The 14289-nt window shown below is 36.0% G+C and overlaps 1 protein-coding gene across 2 annotated transcripts in view; it reads right to left on the reverse strand.

Moving 5' to 3' along the window:
- The window catches only part of hibch (3-hydroxyisobutyryl-CoA hydrolase), a 35911-nt gene that overhangs the window by 5765 nt on the left and 15857 nt on the right, over positions 1 to 14289 (reverse strand). For both annotated transcript variants that reach the window (XM_039669887.2, XM_089133078.1), the window contains 4 exons: positions 12978 to 13123; positions 10433 to 10519; positions 3601 to 3659; positions 2046 to 2127 (listed from right to left, as the gene is read on the reverse strand). In XM_039669887.2, the coding sequence (XP_039525821.2) occupies positions 2046 to 2127; positions 3601 to 3659; positions 10433 to 10519; positions 12978 to 13123 (374 nt within the window). The remainder of the gene's footprint in view (positions 1 to 2045; positions 2128 to 3600; positions 3660 to 10432; positions 10520 to 12977; positions 13124 to 14289) is intronic.

Raw genomic sequence — 14289 nt, forward strand, 5'->3', positions numbered from 1 at the left:
GCCCAAACCAAATCTCACAGAAAGCTCATTTTTTGAGATATCAACCTAAAATTTTAAACACAACTTGTTCAGATTTTTGGCTTTGATTTTTCTGCAGTTTTAGAAAATATATATTTTATATAAAATAAGAATAATTATTCTTTAAAACGAGACCAATCTTATGTCTATATTCCAAAGTATTCTTGAATTACAACCATTTAAGTTCGAAATGTGCATTTCCATATCTATTCAAAAAAGGGGAGTGACAGTTAAGAGGTTAAAGTTTTTGTGAAAAAAACAAAAAACAAAACTTTGTTTAGTATGAGTCTGGCCTGCATGTTAACGTTACCAATAATGGTATAATTTATCTATAAAAAAATGAATTTACCTGAATAACCTTTTTTTTCGTAAAACACAAGTAGAACATCCTATTCATTCTTTTAAATATAATGAAAGTTAATGAGGACAAAATTAATGTTTCAAAATTAATGATCTTTATGAGGATAAAAATCAAAAAACATCACGAAAGTGGTCTAAATGAAAAGTATGCCCTATATTCCATAGATTTCTAAGGCACACATTTTGCGTGAGGACAAGCCTGGAATAAATTGTTAATCACAACATTTGTGTTGCATGGAGGAAAGAAAGTCTTAAAGAGCATATTGCAGGTAAAAAAAAAAAATTGAAATTTATAGATAACCTTGTATGAAAATACCATATGAAAAGTTAATGCAGGATTTAAAATTTTTTAAAACAACATAAGGGCACTAATTTAGAAGATAAAGTGAGCGTTTCTTGGACTGCTAGTAAAAACCGCTTTTTTTTCAACATCGCGTCATTTGACGTCATATCAGGGAGCCGCAGCCTCGGCTCAGTGCAGAGTAGGCTGGTGTTCAGTGAGAGCGCTCGTCAGTCGGTGTGCTTTCGTTAGTTTTTGCATTTTAATTTATCATCGTCATGGTAAATTATTGTGTTTGTGGAGATTGCAAAAACTCCAGCCTGTCAGGACTTCAAGATCGAGTCCACAAGTTTCCATTACAATAAAAGTGACGGTGCTATATAGCCTATCTTTCGTTCCTGGTGCGGTTTGAGCAGGTGAAGAGACGGGATTTCTCTTCTGCATCGGCTCGGAAAACGCGGTCGTGTGTAGCGTTCACTTCAGATCAAATGACTATAGCATCCCGGTGATATGATGGAGTTCAACATCATGGTATGCCGAAGCAAGAATATTGATCGTCGTATACTACCAATGGCATCAAATAGTGGTATATAACTTAGTCATGTCATGCCCTACATAGAACTTATAATTGAAAAACAAAATTGGTTGTTTAAATACTCAAATCTTTAATGTTCTGTTTATGTTATAACCTAGGTGAAAAATATGTATTAAACATTTACCTGAGTATAGCCTATGCTTTTAGTATAGAAATATACTCAAGTAAAGTTTTTATACATTTAATAGTATATAAATCTACCCTAAACATACTAATGTCTGCTGGCCTGTTATAGGATCATAATAATCTGTACAATATTGTGAGGACAGTGTATCGTTAGCGAACGTGTATACTATAAGCACGTCTCTCACCTAAAAGGCACCTGTCCTGTTCTCCACTGGTTCTCCTCACATCACAGGTCAATTTTTCTCTGACCGTTCTGCCTGACATTATCCTGGCCTGTCCCTGATCTCTTTAGCATAGCAGGCTCATAACTTTATGGCTTGATCCGTCATACGAGTATTTCCTCAGCGTCCGAAATGTCATGCGATTCATTGTTTTCCTGTTGTGTGAATCGACGGCTCTCCCGCTCATTGCGTCACGCCCGCCACGCCCATTTTCAGACGCGGAAGTAAAATTCTCTCACAAAAACGACTGCAGAAGCTTCTGTAGCGTGTTTATACGTATATTTTAAAGAAAATCTAGTTCCTACATTGTTTTTCTATGCATTGACTCGTTGGGTCCTCTAACCTGCAATATGCCCTTTAAGGGTTTGTAAATGACATTGGGGTGTCACAAAAAAAAGTGACTTTTACTTTTGGTTTATTTTATAGACACCATCCCTGAATTCACCTCAGTCTGTTTGAGAGCAAAAGCAGAGCCATCTTTCTTAAGGTTCTCCATGATTCCCTCCACACTTCCAGCTGAAAAGAGCCTGAAACAATAGAACAATAACAAAATATACAGGGTCAGTCCCGCAAACACCATCCATGGAAGTTTTTTGAGTATATTTTTCAAACAGGCAAGCCAAATTAGCCATCAGATTTGACCCTGGGACAGCAGATTAGTTCAACATCAACTGACGTTACATAAGGCTCATATGCAATGCAGAGTCAAACTCCACAAAAACAGTTAAACAAGGGGTGTATAGGCTGATGAATAATTTGTTTAACTAAACACTGAAGCCCCAGAAGGAGAGACGCACACAGACAACGCTGCACACACTCCGGTCACGATGGAAACTAAGTTTTGGAGCGTGTTCAGTGTTTATCAGTCTTATCATTTCAGGCCTTTGATCAATATTTTTCCCCAGCACATAGAATTATGGGCCTTTCAGAGAGGTAAACATTGCTTGGAAGCCTCAAAGTTTTACTAGCACCTGAAGGCTAAAGCTTATCCTGGGAAACAGACACAAACCCACAAGTATAACTAATTGGTTCCAAAAATGTGAAGTCAACTGATGTCAAGCCAGCACGGTTTCTGCAGCCACAGTCTCGGTATGCAAAACAGTGTGATGTATAATTAGTGTGTCATTCATACTTAAATATTACAGGTTAAATTTAATACTTTAGGTCTGGGAGATATATAGCTAAAAATATACACTACTATTCAAAAGTTCATAAATGTCAGTAAAATGTTTTTGATTAAACTGATTTCTTTAACACAAATGGAATTAATCAAAAGTTACAGTACAGACATTTATGATGTTATAAAAGATATATCTTTCAAATAATTGCTGTTCTTTTGAACTGTCCTTTTTACATTATATAATAATAAGAAATATTTCTTAAGCAGCAAATTAGCATATTAGAATGGTTTCTGAAGGATCATGTGACTAAAATTCAGCTTTGCATCACAGAAATAAATTACATATTTATTTAAATATATTTTATTTAAATACAAATATAAATAAATATGTACATTTATTTAAATAATTATATAAATATATTAAAAAGTATTAGTCTTTCATAATATACGTTTTTATTGTACATTTTGAATCGAGCTAAAGTTGTGTTCAACCCAGAATTTAAAAAAAAAAATATTAATACAATAGTTACAAACTACATTTAACAACTTCTGAAAAAAAAAAAATAATTTGAAAATGTGTGTTTGCCCATGCTGGCATGATGTTAAAGTATTGTAGGTGATTGCTAAGGTGTTGCTAGGTACCGTAATTGTTTACAGGCCCAAGTCAAAAGAATTCCCTGATTTTAATAGTCAGTTGACTTTAGCAAGCGTACCTCATGACCATACATGGCCAATTCAAACCAATATCAGGCTAAAAATTATAATACCTAACGCCTCTGTCCTTTATTAAAAAAAGAAGGTTAATCAGTTTTCCATTCAGAGGGGGATCTTTAGTTAAATTCTTTTCTGGGTTAAAGCAAATGGTTTATTTCAGGTTTACCTGTCGATGGCCTTGGTCTGTTCTTGCAGGACAAAAGGTTTCTCAGCATCCAGACGGCTCTGAGGAGACATAACAGTAGCCTGTGTTTAGACAGCAGCTAAAACACATATACAGTGCTGTATTTCAACCTAGACAACTGCAATCCTCAACTGTCTGTGTGTATGTTTGATGACATTTTTGTCCTGTCAGAAACCTTAGCTGTGACTGAAAGCTGAACAATGCTCATCAGGCAGTTTATAAAGATAAGAAGGCATCAAGGCAAGTCTGAATTCAATGTTTGCGTCACATCCAGACTACTAAAATGCCTTCATCGGATCAGTTTTGGCTGATTTAGATGCAACATAGATGTTTATAATCAGGGGTGCACATAGCTGGTAACCAGAAAACGTGGAGGGAAGAGCGTTTTTGAGGACAGGGACACGTTTACTTCCTGGAGTAGGATTTTTTTTCTCCATCTTTGGCAAGATGAACAGTTGAGAAAGAAACCGGATATGTGTCCAGGGTTTGAAATTAACAACCGCCAACACCCCAAATGCAGACAAAAATTAACTGTGGCGGGTAACGCTGTCAAATCACTAGCCAATTTGGCGTGTAAAGCGTGTTTGGCGTGTAAAGATATTTACTCACTTTGCTGGGGAAGTTCGTGTAAGCCAAATACAGTATGCACAGATTTAGCGCAAATGGCTTATTGCGCAAATCTGCGCCTTTCTGGCTTACTTGAACATGCAAGTGTACACAACAAATAACACCGTATAATATAATAAAATCCTTGTAATGTCCTCATAATGTATCCTTAAAATGTAAAATATAATCAAATACTTGTTCATTTGCATTGAAGCAATATGGATATATATTATATATATATATATATATATATATATATATACACTTTATTGTATATATACAATAAAGAGTATATATATATATTATTGTATATATACAATAAAGAGTATATATATATATATATATATATATACTGTATATATATAAGCAGTGGGCTTTTTTTTTTTACTTTTGGCTAGTAGAAGTTCTGAATGGCCGGTAACTTAAAAAACCAGTAGCCAAACTGGCTGGTGGGTAAAAAAGTTAATTTCAAACCCTGTATGTGTTAGTATATTTGGTGCATGGATTTGGTCTTAAAGTGACAGCAACCTATTATTCCTGCTGTTGTCTGTCATTAATGTTAATACCAATAAAAAAATAAAAATAAATCAGGGATGTGATTTTTCCGGATTAATCCGGAATTCCGGATTTTCCGACCTGAAAATGTGACCTACGTGAATCATGCAGATCTGTAAAAAAAAAAAAAAAAAAGAGGGTGGCGGGTGTCGGCAGCCGGAGTGAAAAGTAGAGAATATGAGGACATAACCCATAACTGGCTGACGTGCGTACAGAAAGTTCCTTTCAAAGTATCAACAAGGACGTATTTGCGTTCAGCCAGAGAATGTCTAATTGGTTCAGCTTGTTCACCTGCTCAATTTCGTATCTCTAGTCGCTCTCGCGCTGGTATCGTTGTTAGTTGAAGAACATCACAGTTAGGTCACCAGGACTGGGCGATATATCGATATATTTCAAATTTGCGCTATGATCCTTGCTCCAAGCAAGCTGCTGACTGCTTTTGTAGAAATATGTAGCAGCTATATCGTGCATTCTGTCAGTTGCAACTTGCAGTCCTGACACCTCCGTCTCAACAGCATTAGTGTACAACGCGACAAATACTCGCAATATTAACGCAGAGGAACGGCTACATCAGTTCAGCGAGTTCACAAAAGTTAATTTGCACGTGCTTTAAAGCCTTGCCGGTTAAACATGTCATTCACTGCTGATGCGCTGTTCTGAGCGCGAACACCCGACGTGCACATGCGCTAAAAGCTTGTCTAACAGCACCTGGTTGCTGGACTAAGTTATCTTTCGAGTATTATTTCGCTAATACTCTCAAATACACACAAGGTTTACATAAGAACATTTGGTTATGTCTAAATTCAAAGCAAACCGAGAAAATTGAGAGAAATCTGCTTGTCGCGTACAGGTCTTAAAGTGACAGTAGCCCTAATAATAAAAATGCAGCTGCTTGTTCTTAAAGGGATAGTTGACCCCAAAATAAAAATTCTGTCATTATTTATTCACTGTAATGTTGTTCCAAACCTGTATTAATTTATTTCTTGTGCTGAACAAAAAAGAAGATATTTTGAAGAATGTGGGTAACCAGACAGTTGCTGGTCCCCATTGAGACTCCCATTGGTCCTTAGCCAATCACATGCCTGATAAATAAATAAATAAAAAATATTAAAAAAATCAATAATCATCAACCATATTCGAGAAAAAAAGATGAGAGCAGTAAGGAGAAAAGTGATGACAGCTTGTAGGATAAGCTTGCCGTGTAAAGTGTGAGTACAAACAACATCTCCAGGCATCAAACAGACCAAATAAAGTAATGTGCTTAAAATATGTGCTTAAAATATCCATAGAAATGGCCATTTAAAGAATATGTAGCCTCTAGCATCAGTTGCTACTGCATCCCTTAAGGCCAGGGGAGTGAGGTTATGTAACTGTGCCAATCTAACTGGCACTGCTCAGAGTGCGATTTACACCAGGCACACTAACAGGGATGCTAAAGACCACAGCCTCAGGCATCAGTTGCTAGTGGACATCTTGAGGCCAGTGGAGTGAGGTTTACATACACAGGCCTCCATTGCACACACACCCGTAAACCTCACTCCTATCTGGGTCAAGGCACCAATGTAACTGGGCCTCCTCACACTGCTCAGAGCGGGATTGTGTATGTGTGTGTGTGTGTGTGTGTGTATATATATATATATATATATAAACATACTAAAAATTAACACAAGTTTACCGAGTGTTTCAGATCCAGCCCATCATTTTATCTTTGTGTAGGCATGTACGGGTATGAATTTACTCCCCTCCTAGTGCTTAAAAGCTCTAGGGACACACAGACGTTGACATCTCTATTTCAATACATTCTTACAAAATCTATGACATGGAATCACAATCCACCATTAATACAATCTGAATACAGAATGGAAGTACAGGGGTTGGACAAAAAAACTGAAACACCTGGTTTTACTACACAATAATTTGTTAGAATGGTGAGGGCCTCATTTTGCATCCAAATACAGCACCAATTGACAGATAGAAGTCCTTCACAGTGACCAGAGGGATTATGAGCCGTTCCTCTTCCAGAACAGTGTCCAGGTCACTATATGATGCTGGTGGACTCGCTCCTCCAAAACACCTCAATAATATTCAGATCTGGTGACTGTCAGACCATGGGAGATGTTCAACGTCACTTTCATCTTCATCAAACCCTTCTGTCACAAGTCTTGCTGTGTGTGTTGGTGCATGATCATGCTGATACACGGTTTGAGCATCAGGTGCTCATGATCCTCCAGAAGGGTTTGGTAGTCCTCGGCAATGTCGTGTCCATCAAATACAATCAGGATTGTCATGATATTGGAGCTCAAACCATCACTGATCCACCCGTGCTTCACTCTGAAGATTGGCCGCCAGGCATATAGATGTGAAACCTCCAAAATTGGCCAGTGTTTCAGTTTCATTGTCCAACCCCTGTATATCTATATTCTTCTCTTATCTGCTCAGGTCTGGATACACCCAAACTAATCTTTAGTATCAAACAGTCGACAGGCTTTAAAGTGCAACCTTGATGAGCAAAGTTGATATAAGTGTATGGTTTTATGGTTTAGTGACAGCTGCTGTAGATAGAACTCTCTTTGAAGCAGGAGCATTGCCAGATAACATCCAGGGCATGGGCAATTAAAGCCATACCAAAACGCTAAGACTAACTGTAAATAATTCACAACATCTAGATTTTTAATAAGGCTACTATCAAGATTTGATGATGACAGAAGAGAATAAAGTAAAAGAAATGATCAAAAGGATTCTGGGAAGGGTCCGTAAAAGGTAATATGTTTGTCCGGAGCATGAAAGTTGTGTGTCATCAGTCCCTCCCTCCCGGGGATCTCTGGAAAGCTTTGTGATGTAAAGACTGTATGAGTCATAATAATTATCATTTAGACACTCCTGTTCGGCACACACAACTTCACAGCATTAACCGCAGATGGCCATAAATCCATATCAGCAAGCCATTACGAGTGTAAAGAGTATAGTAGAACAGCAGAGGACTGAGCTTTTGGAGAGGCTTAGGAATACTCTCACGTAGGCCCGTCACGATCATGCATTTTGTGCTGACGATTATCATACACATAATTGTGATTTACAATTCAATTCTGTTTCGTTCATGTCACTTATAGACCATTTCACAAGATGTAAACAACACTGGTCCAGAAGCACTTCCTGTTTCAGTTTTTTAACACTACATAAAAGCTGGGATAAAATACAACCAACAGAACATTTAAAACTCAATCAAAAAGTTAAACAAACATCTTTAAGATGTTTTCTTTACATGTGAAATAAAGAAAACAGTTACAAACTGAAACAGGAAGTGCTTCTGGACCAGTGTTGTTTACATCTTGTGAAATGGTCTATAGATTCTTTTTTTTTTTTACGGGGAATCGTATATATAATCGTAAAATGGCATGTAACATAAGTGTGTTTACATAATATATGTGTACATTATATATATATATATATATATATATATATATATATATGTGTGTGTGTGTGTGTGTGTGTGCGCGCAAGCATGTCTGTATATATACACAACACACACATGTGTGTATACAGTATACAGATATATATATATATATATATATATATATATATTATAATATAATATAATGTATAATATAAACAAAATCCACAAACCTTAATTTTGCATGAAATCTTTATTCTTTACTCCCAGCAAATAATTATAACTCAACTTCTTCCTACCACACATCACGCATTTTGATGGCACTTTTTAAGCACCTAAATTTCCCTTATTTGGATGTTAAAATGCGATAAAATTTAAACAGCACAATTATCGCGGTAATCAAAAATAATTGTGATTAGATGGAATAACCATGATCAGATGATTAATCAATAATTGCAACAGGCCCAGGCCTAGAAAACAAACTGTATGTATTATATTGTTTTAAATTATATTAATTCTATAATATTACATTATATTATAGTTGTATATTGTAACATACAAGTTGTATTATTGTAATAATTATTAATATAATTGCATGACTTTCTTCTGTGGAACATAAAAGATGATGTTTTTTATTTTATTATTGTACATATTGTGAAAGTCAGTGGGGTTTATGTTAGAGCCCGATCGATAAAGGATTTGGAAGGCCGATACCAATACAAATATTTGTTGGCTTTAAAAGTCCGATATATCGGGCGATATTTTTTTTTATTTTTATTTTTTTAGAAACGCGCAACAAAACAGTTAACTAAAATAATTTGATAATGCATTTTAAAAACGATCTTGTTTCTTTTATTGTCATCACAGAACAGACTGATGATAGTGGCATTAACTAGCTTTGTGGTTAGCTAGTCTATGATGAGCCATAATTTAGCTATGGATAACGTCATACTGCAAAGTGTTAAACATACATTTTCAATATAACATGCAGGCCAAGGAGAGATGATACGTCTCATTGCTATAACTGTCTTCAGACTGATCTCATGAAGTAGCGTGTGTATGACACGCCAATTCGTATTTCCATTTTTGGCGTGCTATCAAGACGCATAATCGCCTTTCAGCGTGTTTATGAACGCCGTTGACTTAACGTTATATAAATATATGACTTACCTCAACCCCGTCCCTAAACCTAACCGTCACTGGGGTTAATGGCATTTGACTGTTCCCTTACCATCCAAGGTAAAAAAAAGATATGACTTACCTCAACCCCATCCCTAAACTTAACCGTCACTGGGGTTAATGGCATTTATGACTGGAGATTTGACTGCGTGTTCAGACACGCGGAATGACGCGGACGTTAATGGCGTAGACATACACGCATACACGCGGATACACGCGGATAGCTCAAAATGCGTAGAGATGACACGCCACCTGACTCGAAAGTGGCGTATATGTTTACGCAAAAGTCATGATGTCATGTTGCTGTCTTAAAGAAATACTTAATTTAAGTATTAAGAAATACTTCATTCACATTGTCAAAAGTTAAAAGGACAGTCAGTCAACTACACTGTAACAACGTAACATAATTATTACTAGCTAATTCCGCTTCTCTCTCGGCTTATTTAACCACAGCAAAACTGGACATAGTCACAAATTTTGTTATGTTTATTTGAGTTAAGAGAACTGATGGGGATGTTCTTTTAATTATTATTCAAGCAATGTATTTATCGTGACCAACTCAACGAGTGTTGCCAACAGGGAGTGTTCTGGTGGATAAACTATACAACTTCAACACTCATGACATGGTTAAAGCGCGTTTCGTCCGTTTTTATTTTATTTTTGAAATATTCATTTATCGGCCATTATAACTGCCGATACCGATAATACCAGCTAATAATATCGGCTGATAATATCGGTCTGCCGATAATATCGGTCTGGCTCTATTTTATGTTGTTTAAAACATTCAACATTTTTTTTTTAAACAACTACTTTCGAGTTTCACTCGAGGTCGAAAGTGATACCGGTTTGGAACTACACAGGGCTGTTCATTTTTTGCTGAAAATCTTCCACACTTGTGTCGCCACATGGCATTTAATTTGAACCATATAAAGATGCACTGAAAGCAGATCCATGAGTGTTGTATACTGTGGCTATGGTAACCGATTATACAAGCCCACCACTGTGCAGAGTAACTGCGAGCACCGAGGCTGTAAAAGTCTGCACAGACAGTTTTAAAAAGTCGCATCTGCCTCTGCCACATACCTGTTCTTGATAAGTATCCAGTAGTTGAGCCACGTCACTGACTGATGGAGACTTCAAGTCAACAAGATCTTTCTCAAGAGATGCAATCTGATAAGAGAGAGAGAAAAAAGGAAAATTCTCAACCTTAAAGGGAGGAAAAAAAGTGGGTCTAAATCAGATACTGAGGAGCAGAGAAGGGAATGTTTTGTTTACAACAGGATTTTTTTACAAGGTGTTCTGATGGAAACTGAAGGGGCACGGTGAAACAACATAAAACAAGTCAAGTCAATTTTTTTGTGAACGACCGTTCACGAGGATTTCTAATGGAATTATTTTGTCCTCAGAACCAATTTTGCAGAGCTTATCCACATAGAGATTTTAGATTACCATACTGTAGTTTATAGATTACCAACACTAATCTCTACTGAAATCAATTGTGAACGGAGTCTAGTGCACTTCAGTAGCGCTATTTTTGTCATGAGTTCTTTCAAATAGATAATTTATGAGGTTCATTGGAACAGAGCTAATCTGTAACTAACTGGCGTAGTGTCCCAATGGCATACTAAACACTATGACCATGTACTGTAGTGTATGAGGTTTAAACTTTTTTGTCATCCTCCATTAGAGTCAGTCAGATAACCCTTTCTTCCCACTCAGCAAGGCAATCTGTGACGATTTAGATCAAGAAGTGTCCAGAATTCCAAACTTTTTTTTTTTTTTTTTTGGTTAAATAAATGCATCATCCAGGAATTTAAAATGCACTTTTTCTTTTTGGATAACTATACAAATTGGTGAGAAACGCACACACAGAGAGCAAGAGAGAGACATCTCAGAGTGATACCAATATGAGACCGTATCAATAAGTAGCAATGGATATTTTTTTCTTTTAAACACCTTTTCAGTGTTTCTTTTTTTATAAATATTGTGTAAAATACAAGTTCATAGCATTTTTGCAGTCATGACTTGTATAATGCATATATCAGCCTCATACATTGCACCAGCCATAAGAAAAATCAGTCTATTTTATTATTAATTAAATTATCTTACAGAGATTATTCCCAGAAAGAGCATTTTCTAGCTGATTTTAGACTAAAAAAATGCATATTCACTATAGAAATTCCATGTTTTCCATGGAATATTTTTTTTTAAATTTCCATAAGCTTTCTAGGTCTGAAAAAAATATAATAATAATAAAAATACACATATATATATCACAGTTTGCCCTACAAATGCCTTAACTCTGTACTGCTCATGGTTGAATGATAATATAGCCTGACTCAATGTATTATTTTTTATGCAGTATGCGTTTGCTCATAAATGAAAGTGAATCAGCTCATAACTACTTCTGCTGTACAAACAAACGCACTGTCCTCATGAGCCCTTATGTGGTTATTTTTATCACAAGTCACTTCTGTGAGTAGCGTGTATGTCAGATCCTGCTGGTCATCTGTCCTTGGCCAGAGGATGTGAGCGTGTGTGTAGGCTTGTATGCCCCTCTCTCTCCAGCAGTGCCAAGCCCTGGTACTCATTTTCACCTCTGGCACTTGGACTGGGTGTAGTGTCAGTGCTCAATCGCCCCCTGCTGCTGAAAGTGCTGACTAACTCCTCTCCTTCCAGTACCTTCAAATCAAGAACCTGCAGCCCAAAAGCCCAGGAGGCTGGCACTAGCACAGCTCGGACACCATTACCTTGAATTTGAGTTCCATCCTCTCGAAACTGTCCTACAATCACAATAGTTTATTCTTCCTACTGTGTCCAAACCAGGAGCTAGATGTGAAAATGCTGCATGGTTTTGTCAATGACTGCATTTACAGTACATGCGCACCAATAATGTGATTATTTCCAATAATCAGATTAAGGATTCAATCGCTGTCTTTAAAATCGCAATCGTGCATGTACACACACTCACACACAAATCAAATATTTTATATAGTGTTATATTAAATAAACTATAATTTAACAAATTATAATATATATATGGTAATATATAAACGGCATGTTTTATATTATATAATAAATATATAATAAAATGTAATTCATGTTTTATACTATATAAATACATTCATAAACTACACGTTTATATACAGTATATTATTCATATTTTGTAATATATATAAAAATATATAAAATAATATTTTAAATTAATGAAAGCAAATTAGATGAATGAAATGAACAGTAATATTTAACATTACAATATTTACTCAATTCACAAAAATCTTTGACAAAAGAAAAATTTGCTTTATCTATTCACAAGGTCATCAGTAGACAAATTGACACCTGATATATATTTATGCCAAATATTGTCATATGAAGTAGCCAATATGTATCAGTCAATTACTACACTGTAAAACATCACATTTTTTTTCTTTTGTCAAATCAACTTAAATAATTTATTTAGTTGAGATAACTTATTATTTTGAGTTTCTGATGATTAAATTAAATGAATCTCCTTCATTGTATTAACTCACTTTTCCCAGTTCAATCAACTTAAAATTTTAAGGAAACCAGGTTACTTACTTTTTTAAGTTAAACCAACAATATTTTTACAGTGGAATATATGCATTACCTTCTCGGACTGCACAAAGTGAGTAGCAACCCCGACTCTTTGAACATCTCTTCCTTTGAGGCGAAACCCTGTCAGGGCGAGAAAAAGGCCCAGCTTGCCTCGAAGTCTAGGCAGGAAGTAGCCACCACCAACATCAGGGAACAGACCTATAGAAACAACACAACACACAAAACAAAACCCTAATTTAAAAATCTGCTACACAAGCTTTACATAAGAAAAAGATTAATTTCAGGCCACAGGAATAAGGGAAATTTGAGTAAGGGAATTATTACAATTCCTCAAGAGATTTCATAAGTAATATCACAACTGTGATTGAGGAAATAATTGAATAAACAAAGAGTCACTAAGAGTAGTATCAATTTTAGATACCAATGACTACAAATATGATAATGCCAAGGGACAATCCATGTACAAAAGACCCATTCATAGTGTCTAAGAACAATAGTAAAGTATAAAGACAACATTAAATAATATGATTGTACATACTGTATAAAAGAAAAAAGGGAGACTGAGGCAAATAGTGTTGTCAGGTCAGGATTGGGGGGAAATAAATAAATATCATTGGAAAACCACAAATTCCTCATTTTGGAGGGAATATGGGTGGAAATATACACTAAGGTGTTTTGCGACCACAGGCCAGAGAAACCATGGAGATACTAAATGTTGGAGATTAAATGTTGAATAAATGTTGGAGAATTAAATATAAATGATAAAAAAAAAAAAATAGGATTTTATATTGTCATTACACTAAAGCCAAAAGATGTGATTAAAAAAATACCTGGAAAATATTTAATACTACTTTAAGAATTAAATTGACAGCCTATCTTTATACCCTTTATAAGAGTTATGTTAGACGTACAAAGCCGAAGAGAAACCCTATCATAAATAGTTGCTAATTATGCCATAACCAGTTACCAAATGCAGTGTTCAGTCAGCAGGATGTGATTATAAAATGGCATAGTGCTGCGCTACAATCTTATTAACCTGATGTGCTTTTTTAAATGGCAAAGGCTGAGAAAATGACATCACTTCCCTCATAAACACTCAGCATGAGCAAGAATTGTGAATAAGGCGCAACAGGATTAAGTCCCCTGACCTGATTCCAGAAGGCAAATGTAATATCATGAATGCAGATTACGTTTTGCCCGTGCACCCAGTCGCTTTGTCTTATGGCTGGCATAGTTTTAAGACCCAAATAGCCCCTTAATCCATAAGCAGAAGGGGGTGAAGAGGAGGGGTTCAGGTTGCAGGGTTGGCTTGGGGGGTGGGTTGCATTTTCGACGCACAGATGGCTGGCTCATTGACAGAGAAG

This window comes from Pimephales promelas, chromosome 7, assembly GCF_988280905.1.
Source record: "Pimephales promelas chromosome 7, fPimPro1.hap1.1, whole genome shotgun sequence".
Taxonomy (NCBI): domain Eukaryota; kingdom Metazoa; phylum Chordata; class Actinopteri; order Cypriniformes; family Leuciscidae; genus Pimephales; species Pimephales promelas.